General features: G+C 38.0%; 1 protein-coding gene across 1 annotated transcript in view; it reads left to right on the top strand.

Moving 5' to 3' along the window:
- The window catches only part of LOC136866278 (oxysterol-binding protein-related protein 6), a 398272-nt gene that overhangs the window by 299024 nt on the left and 72908 nt on the right, over positions 1-26340 (top strand). The window contains exon 16 of the mRNA XM_067143100.2: positions 11164-11308. Within this exon, the coding sequence (XP_066999201.2) occupies positions 11164-11308 (145 nt within the window). The remainder of the gene's footprint in view (positions 1-11163; positions 11309-26340) is intronic.

Below are 26340 nucleotides of genomic sequence, written 5' to 3'. Positions count from 1 at the left end.
AACTAACTCCCGAGGACATGCAGCCCTATCTGTGCGAATGATGTACTGATGATGGCTTCCTCCTGGGTAAAATATTCCGCAGGTAAAATAGTCCCACATTCGGATCTCCGGGTGGGAAACACGAGAGGGAATAATCATCAGGAAGATGGATACTGACATTCTGCGAGTCGGAGCGTGGAATGTTAGAAGTTTGAATCACAGTAGTAGGTTAGAGAATCTGAAAAGGGAGATGGATAGACTAAAGTTAGATGTAGTTGGTATAAGTGAAGTACGTTGGCAGGAAAAGCAGGATTTCTGGTCAGGCGACTACCGAATTATCAACACAAAATCAAACAGGGGAAATGCAGGAGTAGGTTTAATAATGAATTTAAAAAATAGGGCAGCAGGTAAACTCCTATGACCAACAATGTGAAAGGATTATTGTGGTCAAGATAGACACCAAGCCAATGCCCACCGCAATAGTGCAAGCTACTAGTTCAGCGGTTGATGAAGAAATTGAAATAATATTTGAAGAGGTGATGAGAATCTATTTGTGATGAGAGACTGGAACACAGTGGTAGGCCAAGGAAGAGAAGGTAATACAGTAGGAGAATTTGGATTGGGACAAAGGAATGAAATAGGAAGCCGGCTGGTTGAAATCTGCACCGATCGCAATTTAGTCGTGGTTAACACTTGGTTCAAACACCAGAGACGATGGCTGTATACATGGACAAGACCTGGAGACACTGGAAGGTATCAAATAGACTTCATTATGATTAGGCAGAGATTTAGAAACCAGGTATTGGATTGCAAGACTTTCCCAGGAGAAGACATGGACTCTGACCACAACCTGTTGGTCATGAAATGCCATCTGAAGTTGAAGAAATTGAAGAAAGGAGGAATGCAAGGTGATGGGATTTAGAGAAGTTGAAAGAAAATAGTGTGAGAGATTTTTTCAAGGAACATGTAACACAGGGACTAAATGAAAAGGCTGAAGGAAACACAATAGAGGAAGAATGGAAAGTCATAAAGAATGAGATCAGTAAGGCTGCTGATGAAAATTTTGGAAGAAAGGAAAGATCACCTAAGAAACAATGGATAACTCAAGAGATACTAGACCTGATTGATGAACGACTAAAGTACAAGAATGCAAAAAAAAATTAGGAGGGCAGAAAAGAATACAGGCGAATAAAGAATTTATTTCTTCATTCGTATCAGAAGCGTACATTTTACTTAACTTAATGGTACTTAACGACATACATATCTAATAGTACCTGCCCAGAATTTTGCCAAATCACGGACATTAGGTGTCGCAGCCATCAAGTCCTCCATTGTGCAACTTAAAGGACACTTACTACAGTTCATGAAATGGGCTCTAGTTTGGTCTTCAACACATTCACATAGCCTGGATATGCCAGGAAAGCCCCACTTTACCATATTGATTCTTAATCTATCAACCCCAGTGTGCAGCCTGTTCAGCAATTTCTAAGTAAACCATTGTTCCTCATGTCCTGGAGGGAGATGTTCAGTTGATAGCATCCAACCAGCAAGTTGAGGATTTCTAGTTCTCCATAATCTCAACCTTGTGGATTGAGCAGATTCGTGTAGATCTTCGGTTGTATTCAGGAAACTCCTCCTAGACCTCAATCTTCGGTGGGCAGGTTCATATCCGCACAATGGGTGTGCACATGGGACTGGTGGCCACACTAATTTTAGTGATAAATGGAAGAGTATGTATAGGTACTTTAAGGCAGAAACAGGTTCCAAGAAGGACATTCCAGGAATAATTAATGAACAAGGGGAGTGTGTATGTGAGGATCTTCAAAAGGCAGAAGTATTCAGTCAGCAGTATGTAAAGATTGTTGGTTACAAGGATAATGCCCAGATAGAGGAGGTGACTAATACTAAAGAAGTATTAAAATTTACCTATGACAGCAATGACATTTACAGTAAGATACAAAAATTGAAAACTAGAGTCCGGCTCTATGGCTAAATGGTTAGCGTGCTGGCCTTTGGCCACAGGAGTCCCGGGTTCGATTCCCGGCGGGGTTGGGAATTTTAACCATAATTGGTTAATTTCGCTGACACGGGGGCTGGGTGTATGTATCGTATTCATCATCATTTCATCCTCATCACGACACACAGGTCACCTACGGGTGTCAAATCAAAAGACCTGCATTTGGCGAGCCGAACTTGTCCTCGGACACTCCCGGCAATAAAAGCCATATGCCATTTCCATTTCATTGAAAACTAGAAAAGCAGCTGGAATTGATAAGGTTTCGGGGGATATACTAAAGACAATGGATATAGTACCATATCTGAAGTACTTGTTTGATTTTTGTTTGCATGAAGGAACTTTACCAAATGAATGGAGAGTTGCTATAGTAGCCCTTATATATAAAGGAAAGGGTGATAGGTATAAAGCTGTTGCTGAAGAGTGCTTTAGTTCTCTCATTCATGGATGCAACTTCTCTTCTAATATCTGGTGGGGCAATAGAAAGATAGAAAATGCAGGACAGCTAAGGAAGAATGGCTGAAAGAGAAGTGCAAGGACGTTGAAGGTTGTATAGCCCTAGGAAAGGTAGATGCTGCATACAGGAAAACCAAGGAAACCTTTGGAGAAAGGAAAAGTAGGTGTATGAATATTAAAAGCTCAGATAGAAAACCACTTCTAGGGAAGGAAGACAAGTCAGAAAGATGGCAGGAACATATCCAACAGTTGTATCAAGGTAAAGAAGTAGATGGTAGTGTTCTGGAACAAGAAGAGGCTGTTGATGATGATCACATGGGAGACCCAATCTTGAGGTCAGAATTTGACAGAGCTTTGAGAGACCTAAGTAGGAACAAGGCACTGGGAATTGATGACATTCCCCCAGAATTACCGACTGCCTTAGGAGAAATAAGATGATGTACAATATTAGAAGGATCCACCTTTCAATACTCCGTTGTAAGTTGAACTAAAAAGAAGCCACAACTTGTTTATTGGGACCGGTTTCGACACATTACAAGTTATTTAATTTTTAACATTACAAGTGTCATCATCAGCCAAATAGTAAAATAGGGCAAGATATAAAGATCTTAAAATAACTAATACATTGAACACAGGCAAAAAATTAACATTGATTCATCATCATCATCATCAGTTTTCCACTCCAGTTGCCCGGGTAGCAAATCAGTTAATGTCCAAAACACAATGATCGCAGTCAAGAGAGTAAAAAGAACATCATTGTCTTGCGCCGAAAACAAATATAGTTGAAGTTCACAAGCAGGTCAAGTATGCACTTATGTAGAGTCGTTGCTAGGCAGGTCTTGTAGGCATTTGTTTCTCAGGCCGAAGAGTAAAAGGTGTCGTAATTGAAGTCTTAGGAAAACAGTGTAGGATTTAATTTCGTCGAATTCAAAGTAGGTATATAAGTTTGAAAATAATTTAAAACATTAAAAAGAAGAAAGTTAAATAAAAATATATTAAAAATAGGAAGAAATAATAAAAGAAAATTGCAATGTGAGGTTCAACTCGAAACAACTTGCCGTAGTAATTGATAGATGAATGGGAGATGATAAATAGAGAAAAGGGTGGGGAACGTTTATTAGAGGGTGGTGGTGCTGGTGGTGGTGATTATTGCTATTAGAGGAAGTACAAAAGGGTAAATATCTTCTATATAACACTAAACTGAGGAAAAAAGAGGAAGAGTTCCGACACTTCGAAAAATGAAGATATTGGTAAAAGGAAGACAAGGGCCACGAAGGGCGTGAAAATGAAAGACTCCCTAGCCCTCGCAAAGCTAATAGCGTCGGGGTCGGAAAAGAACAAGAGTTGACCAAGGGAGGTCGGACGGGATAGATGAAAGTGAGGAGCCTGGCACAAGTAAGTGGAAGCAATGCCAAGACTCAGCTTAGGGTCCCGTGGTCGCCAACCCACGCTCCGAAGTTCAGAGTCCTGGCATTGCTTCCACTTACTTGTGCCAGGCTCCTCACTTTCATCTATCCTGTCCGACCTCCCTTGGTCAACTCTTGTTCTTTTCCGACCCCGACGCTATTAGGTTTGTGAGGGCTAGGGAGTCTTTCATTTTCACGCCCTTCGTGGCCCTTGTCTTCCACTTACCGATATCTTCATTTTTCGAAGTGTCGGAACTCTTCCTCTTTTTTCCTCGGTTTAGTGTTATATAGAAGATATTTACCCTTTTGTACTTCCTCTAATAGCAATAATCACCACCACCAGCACCACCACCCTCTAATAAACGTTCCCCAACCTTTTCTCTATTTATCATCTCCCATTCATCTATCAATTACTACGGCAAGTTGTTTCGAGTTGAACCTCACATTGCAATTTTCTTTTATTATTTCTTCCTATTTTTAATATATTTTTATTTAACTTTCTTCCTTTTAATGTTTTAAATTATTTTCAAACTTATATACCTACTTTGAATTCGATGAAATTAAATCCTACACTGTTTTCCTAAGACTTCAATTACGTCAACTTTTACTCTTCGGCCTGAGAAACAAATGCCTACAAGACCTGCCTAGCAACGACTCTACATAAGTGCATACTTGACCTGCTTGTGAACTTCAACTATATTTGTTTTCGGCGTAAGACAATGATGTTCTTTTTACTCTCTTGATTGCGATCATTGTGTTTTGGACATTAACTGATTTGCTACGATATGAATCAATGTTAATTTTTTGCCTGTGTTCAATGATTTAGTTGTTTTAAGATCTTTATATCTTGCCCTATTTTACTATTTGGCTGATGATGACACTTGTAATGTGTCGAAACCGGTCCCAATAAACAAGTTGTGACTTCTTTTTAGTTCAACTTACAACGGAGTATTGAAAGGTGGATCCTTCTAATATTGTACATCTTCTTATTTCTCTATTCAATACGGAACGATCATGAAGTTTTTAACTTTAAATGATAATGCCTTAGGAGAAACCAACATGGAGAGGTCATTTAGTGTGTAAGATGTATGATGCAGGAGAAGTGCCATCTGATTTTCAGCAGAATGTTGTTATACCTATTCCCAAGAAAGACGGTGCTGACAAGTGTGAAAATTACCGCACCATTAGTTTAGTATCTCATACCTGCAAAATTTTAACACTTATTATTTACAGAAGAATGGAAAGACAAGTTGAAACTGAGTTGGGAGAAGATCAGTTTGGCTTCAGAAGAAATGTGGGAACACTTGATGCAATCCTGCTTTACGTCTGATCTTAGAGGACCGAATTAAGAAAGACAAGCCCACATACATGACGTTCGTAGATCTAGAAAACCACGAACCTACTACCCTGGCGTAGCAGGGGGAGAAGTAATACTCCCACGTGGCGCGTCCTAGGTGGCGGATAGGGGGGTCCTAACTGGCTTGCCGGCGGACTTGAGGGAAATAAAATACCTCTCGTGGACCAAACACACAACCCCCTGTGGGTGGGGGATGCAGATGAAGAATACACCCACGGTATCCTGTCGTAAGAGGCGACTAAAAGGGGCAACCAAGGGATGATTGAATTAGAACCATGAAACTACTTGTGATTAGTACCACCACGGGGGAAACACAATGGGTTGCTATTACTTGCACGTAGTACCACTATGTTAGGTACCAAATAGGTTTGTGATTAGTAGCACGCAGGAGCACCGCGCGGTCAGGCTTTTACGGTACCTGTGATTAGTAGCACCATATGAGCGACACCAGGGTTCTGACTTGCCTATGATTAGTACCCACTATATAAGGAACACCATGGGATAGTACGAGTCCCTGTGGTTAGTACACTTACGTGATGAAAACCATAGGTTTGCGTTGCCTGTAAATGGCGCCGCTATGTGTGAAACCCCATAGGTCTGTATTACATGTGCGAATTTCATAACCTGTCAGTAGTACCATAATGTGTGGAATACCGCGAGTCTACGATACTTCTGATTAGTACCGCACCATGACAAATACCATGGTTCTACTTTCCAAGTGATAAGTACCATTATGAGAGGCCGATAACCTATATTTTGGACCCCTTTAGCTTGCAAGCACCATCGATTCAGTATTGAGCTATAGAAGCAGTCCCTTGGTCAGTATTACTATTGTTTACCATCAGTTTCTGAGACTGAGGCATTGCGGGTCGGCTCCACTGATTGTTTTAAATTCATATCCATCAGTTCATTTTTCGTCCTCACGCTTTGAATTCTGGTCAGTGGAGGATTTTGGATTTTATTTTTTCATTGCATTTCGTCTCATTTCGTACCATCAGGGACCGATGATGTAGATGTTAGGCCCCTTAAAACAACAAGCATCATCATCATCAGATCTAGAAAAGGCATTCGAAAATGTTGATTGGACCAAGCTGTTTGAGATTCTGAAGGTGATCTGAATCATATACCGAGAAAGGAGAGTTGTGTGCAACCTATATAAAAATCAGTCTGCAGTGATAAGAATCAAGGGCTTTGAAAAAGAGGCAGCAATCCAGAAAGGAGTGAGGCAAGGCTGCAGTTTGTCCCCTCTCCTTTTCAATGTTTACATGAAACAGGCAATAAAGGAAATCAAAGAGGAATTTGGAAAGGGTATCAAAGTTCAAGGAGAGAAAATCAAAACCCTGATATTTGCTGATGATATTGTTATTTTATCTGACTCTGCAAATGATCTGGAAAAATTGCTGAATGGTATGGACAGAATCTTGGGTAAGGAATACAAGATGAACATAAATAAGTCCAAAAGAAAAGTAATGGAGTGCAGTTAAACAACATCAGGTGATGCAGGAAACATTAGATTACGAAATGAAGTCTTAAAGGAAGTAGATGACTATTGTTACTTGAGTAGCAAAATAACTAATGATGGCCGAAGTAAGGAGAACATAAAATGCTGACTAGCACAAGCAAGGAAGGCCTTTCTTAAGAAAAGAAATTTGTACACCTTGAGCACTGATATAGGAATTAGAAAGATGTTTTTGAAGACTTTTGTCTGGAGAGTGGCATTGTATGGAAGTGAAACATGGATGATAACTAGCTCAGAAAGAAAGAATAGAAGCCATACAAATTTGGTGTTACAGAAGAATGCTGAAGGTGATAGAATCACGAATGAAGAGATACTGAATCGAATTGGTGAGAGGAGATTGATTTGCATAAATTTGACCAGAAGAAGAAATAGAATGATAGGGTACATCTTAAGACACCCAGGTCTTGTACAGTTGGTTTTTGAGGGAAGTGTAGGTGGTAAGAACGGTTGGGTTAGACCAATGTACGAATATGACAAGCAGATTAGGGCAGATATAGGATGTAGTAGTTATGTAGAAATGAAAAGGTTAGCACAGTCTATGGACTGATGACTCAAACAACATGAGGATGGACAGAATGAGAACTGCACGGAATTACTTTGACAGGAAAGTAAAAGGGGAGAGGCCAGTTGGGAGGCCAAGGAATTGATGGATAGACAGAGTAAAATCGGAGGTCAGCATGAGGAATTTCAAGAGTGGGAGGACATAGAGGATCAGAAGCTATGTTTTGACAGGAAAAAGTGGTGAGTGCTTGTACACCACACACAGGGAACTGGAGCCTGAAAATTATGGTGATGGTGATGGTGGTGGTGGTAGTGGTGGTGGTGATATATTAGTCAAGTCGTTGGTATAAACCATAAACACTCTTTTTATTAAATTGCTCTGCATTTGGCGTTGGTTATGTCGTTTTAGACTGAAGACCAGTGCAAAATAAATTATCTGTATGCTTATCATGGGAGAACTACTGGGGATATTTCAACCAAACTCATATTTAGAATATACTATCTCAATGCTACTTTCTTGCTAGATACATGTGCTAAATATCTTCGTTGATATCGAGTTTAATAAGGAATTTTATTGAATAAACATGGTGTAAATGTAATTGTAGCAAATTTTGCCTGGTACAAGATTTCACTAGGATGAAGTTCTTAAATATTTTAATTACTCTAGGGGAACAATGATGTTTAAGTGCAAAATCCTATGTATATAAATAATAAATACCAAGACCTGAACTAATCCAGCATTGGCTGATTTCTAATTATTATGCTACCTATGCTACCTTCACAAAATAATCAATGGCTACACCAAATGTAATTCTCTTCCAGCGTACTTCCCTATACACGTTCCTCCCCGCCCTACACGCAACCGGCGCACCCATCATGTGTCCCATCCGCGACTAACCTTACAACAACGCTCTATCTTCCACCGTCTCCCTACTCTTGGTAATTCACTACCCGATATCGACATATTCACACCTTTCGTATCCTTCAAACAAAAAATTAAAAGATTCCTTTGAAGTCCTCTCCAGGTTTTCACTTTCTTCCGTCCCTCCAACACTTGACCTTTCTTCTTCCTAATTTCTGAAACCGACACTTGCCAGTTACCGTTGTCATTGTTGTTACATTGTTACTGTTAAAATTGTTAATTATTGTTGTTACTTAATATTGTTGTTTATACCTTTGTTATCTTTTATACTTATTTAAACTTATTATTATTATTAGTGTAAAATGGCCCTCCATAGGCTGTATCTAATAATTAAATAAATAAATAAATAAATAAATAAATTACTATTTGGTTCCCATGCAGATTGTCCCTCTTCTCCTTTATTGTCAGAGAAATTTTTTCCCGGGATGAACTGTCCCCTTCTCTCCCTTCTTGGTGGTGTAATAATTTTAAACAAAGTAAAACCCTGCTTTTCCAAACTAAAGGTGGCAGAGCCATTTCAGATAACACATTTTACAGATAAACTATGGGAACTATTATTAGAATGAAAGGGACAAATATTCTACTTCTATGTGAATGCGTTATTGTTTAAATTCAAATAAGACTTAATTTAAAGTACAGTATTCAGACACACTATTTCATACAATTATTAAAATCAGAAATTTTCATATGAACTTTCTTCTTGCAACACTTGCGATTAACTACCGTATATCACGCCACTGCCTGATGAGCATTGTATCAGCTGGAGTAGACTCGCTGCTTTGTTTGACAATTCACAAATATAGATCTGGACAACGGCATTCCTTCAGCACGTTGCTCGGTAAACTACAGAAATTGGGCATCATGTAATTTCCTAGTTTTGCCTTTTTTTCGAGATACTGACAGCATAATCTGCTGCTACATTTCGTAACAGCCTTCCATTTTCCATCTGTCAAACTGCTTCAACTTTCTGTTTAGTTGTTATTGGAGCACGTTTCAATTTTGCTGAGTTCTTAAAATGCTTGCAGTGATCAACATCAAGAGTACCATACAGTAGTGCATAGAAAAATCTAATGGTCAATAAATGGTGAAACGAAGCAGGAACTGGAACGCTTGTGCCAGAAAATAATGAGTGGAATGTATGGTAGGGGTAAGAGAACTGTGTCACTTGCTGCAAGCAATGTTACCAGCTCGATTTTAAGCAGTGGTCGTGCAAATTAAGTATTTTTTCATCATCTTTTTGGTTTAGCGAAGTTTGGTTAACACTATGAATGACGTGAAGATGAGCTGTTTCAGGCTTCGTCATTCACATACGAACAACATTACGGTATAATCAAATGGTAGCCTTAAAGTGTGGCCCACAGGTTGCTTTTTGGTTTGCTTGGTTTGGCCATACCTGTAATGGAATTGGGTATACCATGCTGAATGTAAACATAATATGCACGAATTTATTCTAGTTGAAAACAAATAAAATATTTTATCAAACAGACTTTTTCTGAATTATTATCTGAATTATTGCATTTTGAACGTATTCTAAATATCCTATAATATGTAATGATACCAGTAATGACCAGGGGCGGCTAGATTTTCAAATTTTACAATTTTAAAATTATTATTCAAACTGGGGAACGCAGGCTGAGCTAGAACCGTCTCTGGTAATGGTTCAATTTCATGTTCATAGTATTTGAATTTGCCCTGTGCCTGGCTCAAAAATAAAACAAGTCTAGTTATCTAAAGCAACCTGAATACAAAGTTTGCAGTACAGAAATCACTGGTGCACAGAATTGAAACAGTCTAGACACAGTTGAGGCATGCCAGGATATGTCTTGCAATAAGTGAAAACCATCTTTGCATGTTTTCTTGCCTCAATCCTACTTTTTTCTTTTTGTACCTTTGCATAACACCCTGAACATTTGCGTCACATTTTCTTCCCATTTTCATCAACCCTTTGAGACAAATGGTGCATCGTTGTGGTAAATCCTTGCATCTCAGTCATATATGAATGACATGGCCACCATATGTACAAGAATGCCTCCAAATTAACACAGGGCCACGTCATTCATATGTGCATGACAGTGAAAATCATGAAAACGACACTGTATAACTGTTGCATATGAAAATAAAATTCAAGGTAGCAATCCATATGGGCAAAATAATACAAATCACTTAAAAAATACATTTGGCCTCAGGGGAAGTTTTACGACCCAGGCCCTGGCATTCGGTGTGTTAATCGGGTTTCACTGTATTGAAATGACTCTGTCAATTGTTGCTTTAAAACAAGCACAGTAAATAATCTGATGTAAATCATTAACATTATGAACAACTGCACATTCTGCTTGTGTGTGTTAATGTTGGGAGACATGAGTGGTATTAGTGAATATTTTAAGACGAAATACCACTTGGCAACCATCCTTTATTAACATTAATCAAAAGGAAAATGGAAAAACTCCAACACTTCAAACAGTGAAGGTATCGGCAAAAGAAAGGGAAATGCAGCCAAATGATTCCCTAGGCTTTACAAACCTCATACTGTCAGGGTCGGAAGAGAACAGATGTTGGCCAGGGGAGGTAAGATAGGAAAGACTAAAGTAAAGAGACTGGCACAAGTAACTGCAAGCAATGCCAGACTCAACTAGGGAAACCAGTGGTCACCAACCCACACTCCTAATTTGGGAGCCCGTAGTCCCATATTTAGTTACTTTTACAACATGCAGAGGATTCCATGGATGTACTGCACCCACCCACAGGGTGATGGGTGATACAAATTTAAAATGTATATTTTGAAATTTTGCTTCTCAGAAGTAGGATTTTATAGAACATAGAAAATAGCATTGCAATTTATTGTTTCCAGTGAAGCATGTTAGGAGATTTTCAATGTGAAAATCAAATGTCATTTGTTGATTTTTTTCATAAAATTTGGACATTCATATCTCTCTCTTAAGCCCCCTCTGTATTCTGTGTAACGTATTAGTTAACATTTTGCTGATAATTGGACTCCTCGTTTCCTTTCAGGCCAGCTACTGGTCAGCAAAGCGTCATGAAGTATTTGGTGTTATAACAGACAAGGATGGCAAGGTGGTGCGCAACCTGTTTGGAAAATGGAGCGAGGCACTTTATTGTGGGGTTGCTCCTTCAGCTAGGTGTATTTGGAGACCAGGTAAAGGAGATTCATTTACCACATCCTTATAACAAAATTATTATGAAGAATTTAGAAAAATCTTGTAAAGATCAACATGTACATACATGCATTCTCAAGGAAGAAAGCTCTCTTTTATCGTTCCTTCAATTCTGAGGATCATGATCTCTGAAGGGGCTCTTGTTCAGTTGTCTCCATCTTTTCCAATCCTCGGTGATACATGCTACTCCAAAGAGGTTCATCCCAGTTATATTCTGTTAATGTATGACCATTGAGTGAGAACTCATCCATGATCTCTCTTGCCAGGAACATATCCAAGAATGATCTCGTTTTGTATGCTGTCATTCCCACATCTGGGTGTGTCCAAAGAATTGTATAATAATTTTTTTTTTTTACTTTTATTTTTTTATATGATGATGATGATCTGATTCTGAGGTTGAGCTGATAATAATGGAATTGTTAGTGCAACATGTTGTCCAAGGTATGTGTAACATTCTCCCTTAGCACCATATTTCAAAAGAGATTTTCTTTAGGTCTGTAGCACAAAGATTCGATGTCTTGGCTTCATAGAAGAAAACTGAAAATACCAGACTGGATACTCATCTCATTTTCAGTGGTAACAAGATAGTGATCCTTCTATAAATGGGATAAATTCATCATTACACATTTTGCCTTAGCTGTTCTTTTAATCTCAGGAGCACAGCATCTGAAATGGAAATGACTGAACCAAGATATAGCATTTCTGAGATATTCTCCAATTCCTTGAAGATGTCTGTGCTGGAAAATTTCTCGGCTCTATCAGCAATCATCATTTTAGTTTTTTTCATGTTAATTTGTAATCCAATTCGAGCACTGACATTTTTGTCATAAGAAATGAACTCGGCCATTTTCATCTCATCGGTGGCAGAGAGTGCAGTATTGTCCCCATTACATCGGTAGGAAATCCATCATCCCATTCCTCAAGTGCAGCTAAAGCTAAAAGGAACAAAATATACAGTTCAAACTTCATCTGAGTTGCCATTTCCCTGTGCCATGTCTGAACAAGTGGATGACTCAATAGTTGCCTGACTAGTATAGCTCATCCATTAATGTCATGGTCTCAGCTAGTCTGCAATAAGCTTCCATGCAGTGTATAACATGATTGCTTCTTATGCAGCAATAATTAATAAGTTTATTACATTGTAAAAACTTTTCTTCAGAATTAAGTGTTGAATAGTATATTTTTTGTGCTGTAGATTTGAAAATGCAATTCCCACCAAAATTTATGAACTGAATTGCAGACTATGAACTGGAATATCATCACACACTACAGTACATTTTCAACACTTACTGTAATGGGGTAAGTTAGGGTGATCACATTTCCAAAACAAACAAAAAACAAAAAAGGGACACTTTTACAGAAGATGCACATAATACAAGGTACATATAAAACAAGTAATGATTTAATAATCCAAAATAACAAACCTGAAATAAATAACGTCAGCCGATGATACACCCGGAAAAACATTTTAAATTTCAACCACATAGCTACGCAGGATAACCAACATGACAACTAGAGAAAGGATGTATGGGAAGCAGGCCAGGAAACCCTACAGAGGACGAGATCTTACGTGACGTTGTAGGGAAAGAAACATGAGAACATTAACCCTTTTGTCCGACTTTACTCAACATATAGAATTTAAACAAGGTATAAGGGACACCAATTAAAAGGATAACATCATCAATTAAGAAAAAGGTTAAATCGATCCACGAGGTTCCTATCAGTGTTTCTTCAGAAAAGTGAATATTTACACAAAATTACAATTACATTAAAATAAGTGAGCATAATTTCGATGTTGAAATTTACAATGAAAATTTAACGGGGAATATGACATAATTACAAACATCTTACAAGGCAGTCTAAAAATGTTACAAGGAAAGGAAACAACGGAAATTAAATTTAGCACAGAGGCCTATAGAGGGACAGTCCTCTCCAAATACACGTCAGTGAGGGACGCATAGCTCAACAGGTGTACACTAAATTGACGCGGAATTACTGGAGGCAAATCAGACCTAAGACGAAATGCTGGTTAATAGAGGAAACGCCTGAAAAGCCTTACATCTAACATGTTTTTGACATTTTTGACATGCTCTATTGGTGAAAAATATCTAATTCCCTCCATGGGAATTTCGAATTTTCCTTTCGTAATTGCTAGGCAGGCAATAATTCCATTGTGGAGATTCATCTCCCGTATGCAGTTATCAGACTGTGCCTCTTATAAGGGCTTCTGATAAGTTCACCTGCATACACCCCAGTGTCAGTGGGTAGGGTCTGACACATTCCACTCTGACGAGTCTAGTGTCAGACCTAAGACGAAACGCTGGTTAATAGAGCAAACGCCTGAAAAGCCTTACATCTAACATGTTTTTGACATTTTTAAGACGTACGAAAACCAAAGACGCTGAACAGAGCCTTGCTCCTGCTGAGGAGCCAACAGGCTGGAAATTGGGAAATACTCAAACAGCCAATCAGGGAAGTTACCTATGATTCGACCCGAAGTTTCACCAATACAAATCAATGTTATTTTCGCCAATGGCATTACAGCACCATATATTCTAGAGGTTTCGATTACGAAATTCGGCGTTTTCATGATCGAAGCCTCCACGTGGCAACTACAGGGTGATACAAAAAATGGGTTACAACAAACATATTACTGGAGATCTCCAGTATCAATGTCTTCCAATACTCATAATGATTATTAAATATCAACAGTTCACAGTCTTTCCTGTAAGTCATGAAAATTATTTAAATCACAAAATTTCACCAGAAATAAAACACACAAATATTGACATAAATTTTCAGCAAAAAAAAAAAAATCTTCAATTTAATTCTTCAAAAATGTCTTTCAATGACAGTTTCATGATAAATTTTCAGTATTAAATGATTCCACCGATTATATCAACTCACCACCGGCGACAATTTCAACATTTAAAAAAAGGGATGCAAAAGCAGGACACTTCTAGTATGATCTACATCAAAGTAGAGCAACATATTATGATTATATTGTATCATTATTTTGAACATAAGTTAAATTCAGGACTAAAGTGTTTATGATCACAGTTATACAGTATCAGAATTATCATTATGTCCTCCAAAAGATTTTCTTCTTTCAGTATTCTCTCATAAAAGTTAATACACTAAATATCGAAGTGTGTCTTGTTCACAAAAATTGATTTCACTGGTTCTTTTCATCTGACCACAAAGAACTTATGAGAGAAACAATTATCTCCACAGCTGTGTTTGTTCCTGGGGCTGCTATAACAAATTCAACAACTGGCAGTAAGTTTTATAGTGGATTTTGTTTTCTTGAAGCACTTTAAACACATTGTGCCACTTTTTGTCCACTTCAGCCTTTGTCTCTTTCCATTTTTCTATCTTGGAGTTCACAGCTATATTTACATGATTGACTTCATCAAATAACTTATCTTCATCAATGATATTGAATATGATGCTATCAACATCACTGATTGTTTTTAGACTGCTTTGAACTTCAGCTAAACTGGTGGAGTTTGCAACTTTATCCAATGAAATTCTTTTAGTGGTTGAAGATGGTATGTTCATTTACTTAAATATTCAAGGAATGTATCATAAAATAAATTTGTTGTGGTTAAGAAATCAGTCTCATGAACGATGCCCTCATCTTTCAATTCTAGCATCAATCAGTCTCCTCAACCTGGTCCATGAGTTATCAGTGATGATATGTGTCTACACAGATAAATCCTATCAGGCGCGTCCATGGCTTACGGGTGGGCAACAGTACTGTAGACAAAGCTACGGTAGGGGCAAATTTCTGGTGTGGATTCAGTCTCGTGGGGTATAACATGGGCCATGTGCACAGGGATGTGTGTAAAGACCTTAACGGCAGTAAAGGCATAAAATGAAAGTTTAAATATGGCTGAACTGGCGGAAGAGGCCATCTGGGTATAGTACAGAAGAAACTCGCTGCCTTGTGGGAAGAAGAGGGATCCCCGAAGGGTGAGGGAGTGAACTCTGAAAGAAAATCCTCTGATGCATTACGCTTAGCAGGTCAGCAAAAAGTGTTACTTGGTTGTTGTTTTCAGTCTAAGAACGAGCCTCGGATGGAAGAATAAACCAAATGTAGGCCAAACTTCATGTACCCTTGGAATGAATTATGACTCTCCCGGGCTTAAAAATAGTCCTGGGAATGCAAGATCATTAGATTTTTTTACTTAAATACAATGGGAAAGACATGTGTGATACACTGCTTTTTGATGAGATTGTTAATCTCAGGGAATATATCATGGTTACTAAAGTCGTCATCATCATCATCATATATATATATATAAAAATAAAATAAGAGTTTTGTCTGTACATTGCTCAGAAGTTGAAAAGAATGGTATTTCTGTATCGGTCATGTCCATAGTAACAAGGAAATGCAGTTTTTGCTTTTTTGTAATTTCTGTCTGTATGTATGTATGTATGTATGTATGTATGTATGTATGTATGTATGTACATGCATCACGAGAAAACGGCTGAAGAGAATTTAATGAAAATCGGTGTGTGAAGACGGGGGATGAGCCGTTACAATCTAGGCTATAAATCATCTTACTCATGCTGATTGAAATGGTAGTTTAGGGGAAGGCCTAAAATTTAATTCTCAAATATTTATATTATTATTGGCCCTATCGATAAATACTACATAACTAAAGTTATATAGAATTAAATTTCCGATCATTTATGTCATACATTGTTGCCGTACTGGCTTTGAAAACACAGATATTCATGAATTTGTATTTTTGTTGCCAAGTCCATATCAACGCCAAGCCACGAGAAAATGGGTTAACAGAATTTAATGAAAGTCGGTATATAGAGTTGGGGATTAAGAAACTACAGACTAAGTTGTAAACAATTTTATTCGCCCTGTATGAAATTGTAGTTTAGGGGAAGGCACCTAAAATTTAATTTTTAAATACCTATGTTATTGGTTCTATCGAAAAGTACTGCATAACAAGTTATAGAGAATACAATTTCCGACCATTTATGTTTTATTCTATTTCAGCGTACCGACTATCATAAAGAGTGGTATTTTAAAGTCGGAAGAAAACTAAATGTGAAGGCCTACAATATTGAAAGCGCATAACATTGATTAACAATAACATTACATTGACCATTGTTTGTGGTGATGTTCTTTGTCTCTTATGCTGCCGCTCAACTTGGATAGATGGGATTACTGCTGCGTACCGAGTATAACAGCCTGACGGAATATTGATGGGAAATGGCTAGGGAGTTAGAGAACTTTCTTCTTTAGCATGTCATTCCTCTGGTTCATACATTTTCTGATACCGTTCTGCTGGTACGTGACTCACTGGTTCATCATAGTATTCCAGCTATTCGATCCCTACTCTGACGTGCTGGTTTGAATGAGCAGTGTGCACTGTTAAGGCAAAGGTTCACTTACTAGTAGTAGTAGTAGTAGTAGTAGTAGTAGTATGACCTGGTGTAGAATTACAATTTAGGCAAATTCCAAATTATAGCACCACAATTCACTAAGTAACTCAAAATTCAACCCTGAAAAGAGCCATTTATTAAAAAGGGCTTCTTCCTCTTCACTTCTATTAAATTCTACATTCATTTTATTCAAAATTAGCAGTGAAGAGGGGGTTTCTCCTCTGGCTTGGAGGAAGAATTTGCCTCCAAGTCAGATAGATTTTCCGCCGCCAGTGTAGTGAATTGAGATTTTCCGACTCATTGGGTACTCTTAGGAAACAGATTAGTAAAAGGGCATAGCTTTTGCCCTGGGAATCTTCACTATTCGACTGCCACCCCCCACCCCCCCCCCACCCCGAAAAAAGACTAAGAGTGTTCACGTATCACAGCTGTCTGCGGCCTGGTCGTTCCAGCTCTGGAACTTTGGACTGTTAGATCGGCAGCGTAGTATTGTTCATTAAAAGTGAGAAAATGTGTGGTTTTTCATTTGATCGAGTATTTCATGTGAAATCATTGCTTTTACTCGCGCCATTCCTACTGACCACATTCTAATGACCTATGTTCATTTCAGTTGGGAAAACCACTAATACAGTCTTTCTGAGGATGTAAAAAGGCAGATGGAGACGGAGTATCTGCCATTATAGAGGAAACCCCAAATTGACTGTTAATGATGGTAGGCAAGCGGGCCTACCATTACAATGAAAATTCCCTAACGCAGTCTTCATACGAGAAAAGACTTTTGGTGATTTATCCGTTGTGTTTCTAGGGTAACAGAAAGATCTATGCAATTTAATACAGTCTTGCTCACAACGTGTACTCTACCTAACCTACTATTCTGTATACAATCTAGAATTTCGTAGCGAAGCACGGGTACGTCAGCTAGTCATCTACTAAAGGCAATGCCTTGTCGCTGTAGTCACATCTGACAATCTTCTGCTAGCCTCTTCATGTTGTTATGTGAACCACATGCCACTTCACCAACAGAGTTCCTGATGTATTCCTTGTCATCCCCTGGGTCTCCTTCCCAGTACTTTACCTTCAATAATGGTTTCGAGAAGGGTCATATCTCAGTACGTGTCCAAAGAACTTTTTCCTCTTCTTTATCGTGTATAACAAACATCGATCCTCTTTTGCTTTCTTTAAAACAAAGTCTTTTTTTTTCTTTCCATCCAACTTGTTTTTGTAATTCTTCTCTAAAACTACATTTCTCCAGTCTCAAGTTTTGTTTCTTCCTGTTTTCCTAATGGCCAAGTTTCGCATCCATACAGTAGAACACTCCACGCAAAGGTCTTGAGAAATGATTTTCTGGTCTCCAAACTGAGATGGTTGTTTAGCAATAAGTTTTTCTTATTGTGGAAGGCTTGTTTTGCTACCGCTATCCTTTTCTTGATTTCTGAAAGGGATTTGTTATCAGAGGTAATTATACTCCCCAAATAGGAGAATTCTGTGACTTGTTGTATCAGTGTCTTATTTAATTTTAAGTGTTTTCTACCAGTAGGCTTCTTTTTGTCTTCTATCAGTGAATGTTTTCTTTATATTTACTTTTAGTTTAACCCTTTTAGGACTGGGTATATTCAAGGAGGGCGCGCCTAAGAAGACCAGCTATTTAGTATGTGGTGTGGCGAAAAAGACCAAGGCGTTCGAGGCATATTTTTCACATCTCCATTCAGAAACCTGTACCTTAGTGTGTAATAAAGTTTTCTTCAGAATTCTTTTTCAAAATCTTTTCTTATGAGATGTAAACGAAGGCAGTTTGAACAAAATTAATATTTCAAAATAAACAATATTTTACATATACACTAAAAATATTTTTTAAATGTTGAAATGAAATATCTGTAGCTTCTAAACTAGGCAAAATTTATCTATGACAAATGTATTATTTACGTTCCATACTTCATTTTCCTTATTATCACAAATTTTGAGTTTGGATTGAAATGAATTAACAAAATATTGATATTGTCATCTTGATGTAAAGTCTAAAAAAATAGCACAGCAGTAAGCGCTTATTGTTTGCCTACACGTTATAGATACAAAGCCAGAACCTCTGAATAACACCAATACACACCTACAATATAACACACTGAAATAGACCCAATAATGTTTTGAAATATTTCCAGTTGTTTTCCCCACTTACAAATATGTTTTGCATTGCACACACCATGGCATCCTCCTTGGCATTTGGTACACATAGTTCTTCAGCTGGTCCTAATAGGGTTAAAGATTAATAATAATAATAATAATAATAATAATAATAATAATAATAATAATAATTGTTACGGAGTTATCCGTGGTAGTTAGAGGTGAAAGAAGGTGCTGGGATGAACAGGTCTCAACTTACGAAATTAAAGTTAATTTAAAATTTAACAAAGGTTATATTTTCTTTTCAAGGTCAAGAAATAACAAGTATAACAGGAACTCAGTTGTATACCAACAAGTTAAGAAAGTACAATTACAGTTTATTAATGGATTATGGGCTTCGAGCCCCAGATTCACAATTCTTGAGCAATTAGCCCAACTTTACTTATGTATAAGGTTCAACAAAGGGGCAGAAAACCCCAATCATACCAAGGAGCACTAGCTCCCAATTACCCAGTAAAGCCTCCTCGAGGCACACAGAACCCAAATTTAAGAAAGAGCAACCCGCTCTCAAAGTTCAAGCCCATCAACGGCCACACCAAACTCCACCTTCAAGCTGTCCTCCGGACACATAAAAACAGGGGTAAAAGTACCCAACCTACTGAGGCCTGTTCAGTAAAGAAACAGGACAATGACATGGCCCCAAAATACCAACTTGAGTGGAGGCGTACTCAGCACTCCTAATACACTTTTTAAAACCTATTTGGCTCTTAGGCCGCTTATGCAAGGGCTAATCCCATACTACGGAGGTGACACGATAGGAAAATTAATTACATTACGAAGAGATGGGAAACTGTTATAAAAATGTAGTCACCTCAAAACAATATGAGTGGGAGCTCGAGAGGGTTAGGCACTCTCTATCCTGATTGTAGTTAAAGAGATGGAATTTATACCAAGTGTCTATTATTACATTTTAAAGGAAAGTTACATGATAAAAGTTTCGAACCTGCCCCGAGGGTTAAACTGCTGAGCTAGCAAGCAAAGAAGTTATTAAAAGGCCATTACGTGATGGAAGAACTGCTGCCCGAAGGAAGAGGCGCTGCCCGCCCCCTGCTACATAATCACACTAGGAAAGATGTTACTGAAGTGGCCCCGAGACCAGAAAATCAGCAGTTTATATATCCTCGTGGAAGATTCGAGACGTTTCATGAATGATTACAACCCGCCCACAAAATTTTATTGGTTACCGAACACAGTTACAGAGCAGGTAGGGGAAGAAAGCCCCGATTGGTCGAAAATGAATTTAAGAAATTCGGGATTGGCTAATTTCAAAACTGGCGGAACGAACGGATTAACATTGCCAACTCAAACAATGACAGAAAGAAATTTAACAAGGAACAAACTTATGACTACAAAATTTCTTCAAAAAAAAAAAAAAAGGTTCCTTCACTTCGCACTAGGGTGCACAATTGTAGTTCTTTAGTGGTGCCATCTAGAAGAGAATGTTCACACTTCTTGCTACAGAGAAAACAAAAACGAATCATAACTGACATAGTTCAGAACACTTCAAAATTTACAGTAGGAACATCTTCTGAGAAATCTTAGAATTAATGTGGTTGTTAAAGTTCAGGCTTCCTCCAATAGAGGAGTTTCAACTGGCGCAATGTTTGAATTAGCGGCGTGGAGGTGTACCGCCCGGTACAGACCTTCCCCCCCCCCAAAAGTCCCTGCAAGGGGTAACTCAGAAGTACACAAACTTTTGTTTTAAAATAAGGTCCAAGTTATGATGTTGATATAGAAATTAATTGCAGAAGGATTTACAAACAAGTTTTCTTAAGTTGATTGGATCCAGTTTCAACATCTTTTGTAGAAATGTCCATGTAGCTGATTAAGTACATTCAATGTTGATTAAGTTTGACGGCCAGACCAGCCGCCGCTGCTTGTGTCCAGAGGAGGCCGCTCGGACCCCTCAAGTACCCTGAGATACCGCTCTCCCGCACCGTGAGAGGGGTAGTGGTGCTGAAGCACGCCGCACTCGCGGCGAACGTTTACAGACCGCGGGCAAGTAGCAGGTGGTGCGCCGCACATTAGCCTTGGCCGGGAGGAGGGCTCCGGCTCGCCGCACACTGGTTGACCTCACTGAAGTAGATCGGGCCCGTGCTCCACTCCAGTAGCGGCACGGCGCCGCGCGGCTGCGGGGGCACTGAAACATTAAGATCTCGGCGGCAGAAATTGTTGGAGCATAATGATTTTTGGGTACAGTACTTGTGGTGGAGCTGAGGGGCCAGCGGCGTGGAAATATTTATTTCATTTTAATTAGCCACTTGTGTTGTTGAGCAGGAGACGGGAGCGTGGTAATGGCCATGGCAAGGACAGGATAGCAGTTTAGCTGGCCGGGGCAGGTTGTACAATGAACATTAGGAAACAAAGAACATAATTCCAAGGGCAGAAGGCCTCAAACTGAAACCAAAATATAACCTTCAGATTTCTTTCCAGATGGAAGAAAAAAAAAAAAGAGAGAGAGCTAAGTTAGTGCGGAAATTACACAGGTTTCACCTGGGACAGGTGAACCCTAAATATCCTCTCGGTGGCTGGATTGCTTAATAACAACGTAACCGGCGTAAGAAAATCTAGGATTATGCACGGCCCATGAAATCTGGGGGCAAGCTTGCCCGCGGGAACAAAATTTTTGACCATCACCTGGTCACCTACCTTCAAATTGGTGGGTCTCCGTCCATGATCGTATCTTTCCCTAACCTTTTCATGAGACACTTTAAGATTGGCTTTAGGCTTCTTCCAAAGATCTTTAATATTATCAGGATCTATTGTCTCAGGTGGAATGTCACTCAGAGACCAAAGGTTAGAGAGCGGCGTGTTACGAACAAACTTGAACATCAACGAAGCTGGAGTAAACCTATGAGATTCATGAACCGCCGAATTCAAAGCAAAAGCTATCCAATGCAGGGACGTGTCCCACCTAGAATGATCTTCATGATGATAGGCAATCAGCGCCAACCTCAGATTACGATTGACCCGTTCAGCCAGAGATGGTTGCGGATAATAAGCAGAAGTAGTTACATGAGATATGGACAGATCAAAACAGAATTTACGAAATAAATTAGATGTGAACGCCTTAGCATTGTCAATTAAAAATAGGAGAGGATTTCCACCAATCAATACTTATTTATTGTATATATTAAACTACAGGACCGGTTTCGACCTCATATTCAAGGTCATCTTCAGCTGAACCATATATACATATTAATATAATGAAGCTTAGATTAAGATTGTGGTGTTGAAGGAATGCCATATGATGATGATGTACATTTAGTTACATACAAATGGGGCACGTCTTAGCGTGAGCTGGCGTATATGTCATTCTGTGCAATATTGCAACTGTATGTCTAAAATGTTGAAGGTCTTAAAACTAGTGTATAAAACACGTATTTTCCTAAACTAACTTATATATATGTACAAGATAAAAACAATACATAAAAACACTTCATGTACATGAACATTCGTTCTTGCTTGGTGGTCAATACATCGACTAACTTCCGTATTTAAGTCTTATTCACAGTTGTACACTTCAGCTGCTATTCATAGAGTTTGTAAAATTGCATGGATAAAAGTTTTGTCTTCCTGTGCGTATGTGAGATAAAACACTTTCAATTTAAAAAGGGTGCCAAATGTATGGATGAAATTCAAGTAAAATATGTTCAGCTCTGCTGTGTGTGTTGCCCTTTTATAAGAACCAGTTCATGTTTACTTATTGGCGTCCGTAAATTTGGTTGACATTGGTTTCAAAGTAGTGGCTCCTTTCCCATTTGTAGCTGTGCAATGATGTTATGTTTATTGTTGTTGGTGTAGCTGAGTTGTGTTTGACATGCGAGCTTGTAATGTACTACTTCGTGTTCTTCTTGGGCTTATGCTAGCTGCTGTGAGGGGAAGGAAAGGAGGGGTAGGGAGAGTTGTTGTTGTAGGGGTAGGGATGGAGCTGGGTGTGTTGTTTGGTGTTTTTCTGTTGCTTGTTGCATTCTGTTTATCGATTAACTTAAGGTAAGGGTTTTTTAAGGCGGGGATAACTGTATTGAAGATGATGTTAGTTTTTTCTGTGATTTCATTTATGTTGTAATTTGGATTGGTGTACTGATCCAAAGTGATGTAGAATTCTTCTGTTATGTTGAGCAGGGGGCCTTTGGGGTTTATGTTTAGGATTTGCATATCGTTATCGATGTTTGTGAAACTGTGTTTATAGTCTGCGACATGTTGTCCTATTGAGGAAAAATGATTGTGTTTCACTGCATTTATGTGTTCGTTATATCGGGTTAGGAAGTTTCTACCGGTACGTCCGATATAGCTGGTCTCGCAGTTATTACATTTGATGCGGTATACCCCTGAGTGGTTGTATTTGTTGTTGCTGTTGATTGTCCTGACATTGTGTATGATGTTGGTACTATTGTGTGTAGTTCTGAATGCTATTCTTAGGTTATGTTTTTTTTAAATGTGTACATTGTTGAAAGTGAATAGTGCATAGTCTTTCTTGGGTTCGTTTACTTTTGTTAGTTTGGTTTTGGGTTGGGATTTTATTTTGTGAATGATTTTGTTAACCATGTCTTTCTTGAATCCATTGTTTTTAGCTATGTCACGAATTAATTGTAATTCTTTGTTTAGATCTTCTTTTGTTAACGGTATATTGAATGCTCTGTGTATCATGCTATAGTAGGCTGCTCTTTTGTGTATGTTGGGGTGAACGGAATCCATTTTAATTGTATTTGAGGTATGCGTGGGTTTTCTGTATATTCTGTAAGAAAGGTGGTCATCATGTCTAGTAGTCGTTATGTCCAGGTAGTTCAGTTTGTGATTGTTTTCGGATTCCATGGTAAATTTTATATGGGTATCTATTGCATTAAGTTTATCTAATATATCAGTTTCATTTGTGGACCTATTGTCGAGGATGATAAAGATATCATCAACAAATCTACACCAAAAAAATATATGGTCTATTTTGTTGATGAATGTGTGCTCTAAATAGTCTATGTAAATTTCGGCAATTATACCAGAAGTGGGAGATCCCATTGGTAAACCCTGTTGCTGATAGATAGTATCATGGAATTTAAAGTAGTTGTTACTAATGGCAAAATTAAGTAATTTAATGAACTCTTCTATTTCCAAAGTGCTTAGATTGCTATGACTTTTTAGGTTAGATTCAATGATTTCTATTGTTCGTTTTGTGGGAATATTTGGGTACATGTTTATTATGTCAAATGATGCGAGTTTGTGATATGGTTCAATCTTTAATCCTTTTGTCCTATTACAAAATTCTATTGAGTTCCGTACTGTTTTATTAGCTAAGAATACGTAGTGCTTTTTGAGAAATCGTTGAATAAACTGCGAAAGTTTATAGGTTGGGCTTGCTCTGTAGTTAATAATGGGTCTCATTGGAATATGTTCTTTGTGTATTTTGGGATAAGCTTAAGCAGTAGGTATTTGAGGATTCATTGCTATAAGTTTAGAGGATTCTACTTCTGTTAAAAGAAAGTATGTATTTTTTAATAGGGTTTTGAGGTTCCATTGTATGTTATTGGTCGGGTCTTTACGTTTGATGAGGAAAGTGTTATCTTGAAAACATTCTTTGGTTTTCAATATGTATTGGTCTTTGTCGATAATAACTGTGGTATTGCCCTTATCGGCTTTCGTTATTAGTAGATTATTCTGTTTTATCTTGTCTTTGAGTTTGTTTATGTGTACTTTGTTGGTTGATTTATTATTTTGGGAGTTACTGTGAATTTTGTCAATATATTGTGGGAGCCTTTTTTTAATATCATATCTGACTTCGTCTCGTAGCTCATGTGGGATTTTCTGTATGGCGTTTTCTATTTCGGTGATAGTAGTTGTAATGTTCTGGAAGGTTGATGTGTTACCCCAATTGTGCTTGGGTCCCTTGCTCAAGATAACCGTTTCCATTTCGTTAAAAGACGTATTTGTGAGATTTTTTACAGGTGGGTGGAATTTGTGTTCAGTGATTTCATTGGAAAAGGTGGCAGAGTTCGTGTTCGGAGTTTCGGTTTTTGGGTTTGGTTTGGATGGTTGTTTAAGTGCTTCTAACTTCTTATTTAGTGTATTCTGTTTTTTGGTGGCTATGTTCCTGATTTTTCCTGTCGTGATCTGCTGAAAATTATCCCAATAGCTATGTGGTAACTCGTTAGATGCCTTTAAATGTATTCGGTATAGTTCGTTGTTAAGATGTTGTTTTTTACGGTATAAAAACTTTATTTCTTCTTTCAGCCAGATTTTGTTTGTTCTTTTTTGCGTATTTTGAGTTTGTTTAGATTTCGAAACTTAAAGATCAAACTAACGAATGCGATTAAGAGCATTGTTTTTCTGAAGGAATGTCTAAAAAATGACTTAACACCTAAATTCCTGAGAAAATATAACAATAAACATAGACACACTAAACAAACTCAAAATACGCAAAAAAGAACAAACAAAATCTGGCTGAAAGAAGAAATAAGGTTTTTATACCGTAAAAAACATCATCTTAACAACGAACTATACCGAATACATTTAAAGGCATCTAACGAGTTACCACATAGCTATTGGGATAATTTTCAGCAGATCACGACAGAAAAAATCAGGAACTTAGCCACCAAAAAACAGAATACACTAAATAAGAAGTTAGAAGCACTTAAACAACCATCCAAACCAAACCCAAAAACCGAAACTCCGAACACGAACTCTGCCACCTTTTCCAATGAAATCACTGAACACAAATTCCACCCACCCGTAAAAAATCTCACAAATACGTCTTTTAACGAAATGGAAACGGTTATCTTGAGCAAGGGACCCAAGCACAATTGGGGTAACACATCAACCTTCCAGAACATTACAACTACTATCACCGAAATAGAAAACGCCATACAGAAAATCCCACATGAGCTACGAGACGAAGTCAGATATGATATTAAAAAAAGGCTCCCACAATATATTGACAAAATTCACAGTAACTCCCAAAATAATAAATCAACCAACAAAGTACACATAAACAAACTCAAAGACAAGATAAAACAGAATAATCTACTAATAACGAAAGCCGATAAGGGCAATACCACAGTTATTATCGACAAAGACCAATACATATTGAAAACCAAAGAATGTTTTCAAGATAACACTTTCCTCATCAAACGTAAAGACCCGACCAATAACATACAATGGAACCTCAAAACCCTATTAAAAAATACACACTTTCTTTTAACAGAAGTAGAATCCTCTAAACTTATAGCAATGAATCCTCAAATACCTACTGCTTAAGCTTATCCCAAAATACACAAAGAACATATTCCAATGAGACCCATTATTAACTACAGAGCAAGCCCAACCTATAAACTTTCGCAATTTATTCAACGATTTCTCAAAAAGCACTACGTATTCTTAGCTAATAAAACAGTACGGAACTCAATAGAATTTTGTAATAGGACAAAAGGATTAAAGA

Source organism: Anabrus simplex, chromosome 3 (assembly GCF_040414725.1).
Source record: "Anabrus simplex isolate iqAnaSimp1 chromosome 3, ASM4041472v1, whole genome shotgun sequence".
Lineage (NCBI taxonomy): Eukaryota > Metazoa > Arthropoda > Insecta > Orthoptera > Tettigoniidae > Anabrus > Anabrus simplex.
This window is presented reverse-complemented; position numbering and strand designations above follow the sequence as displayed.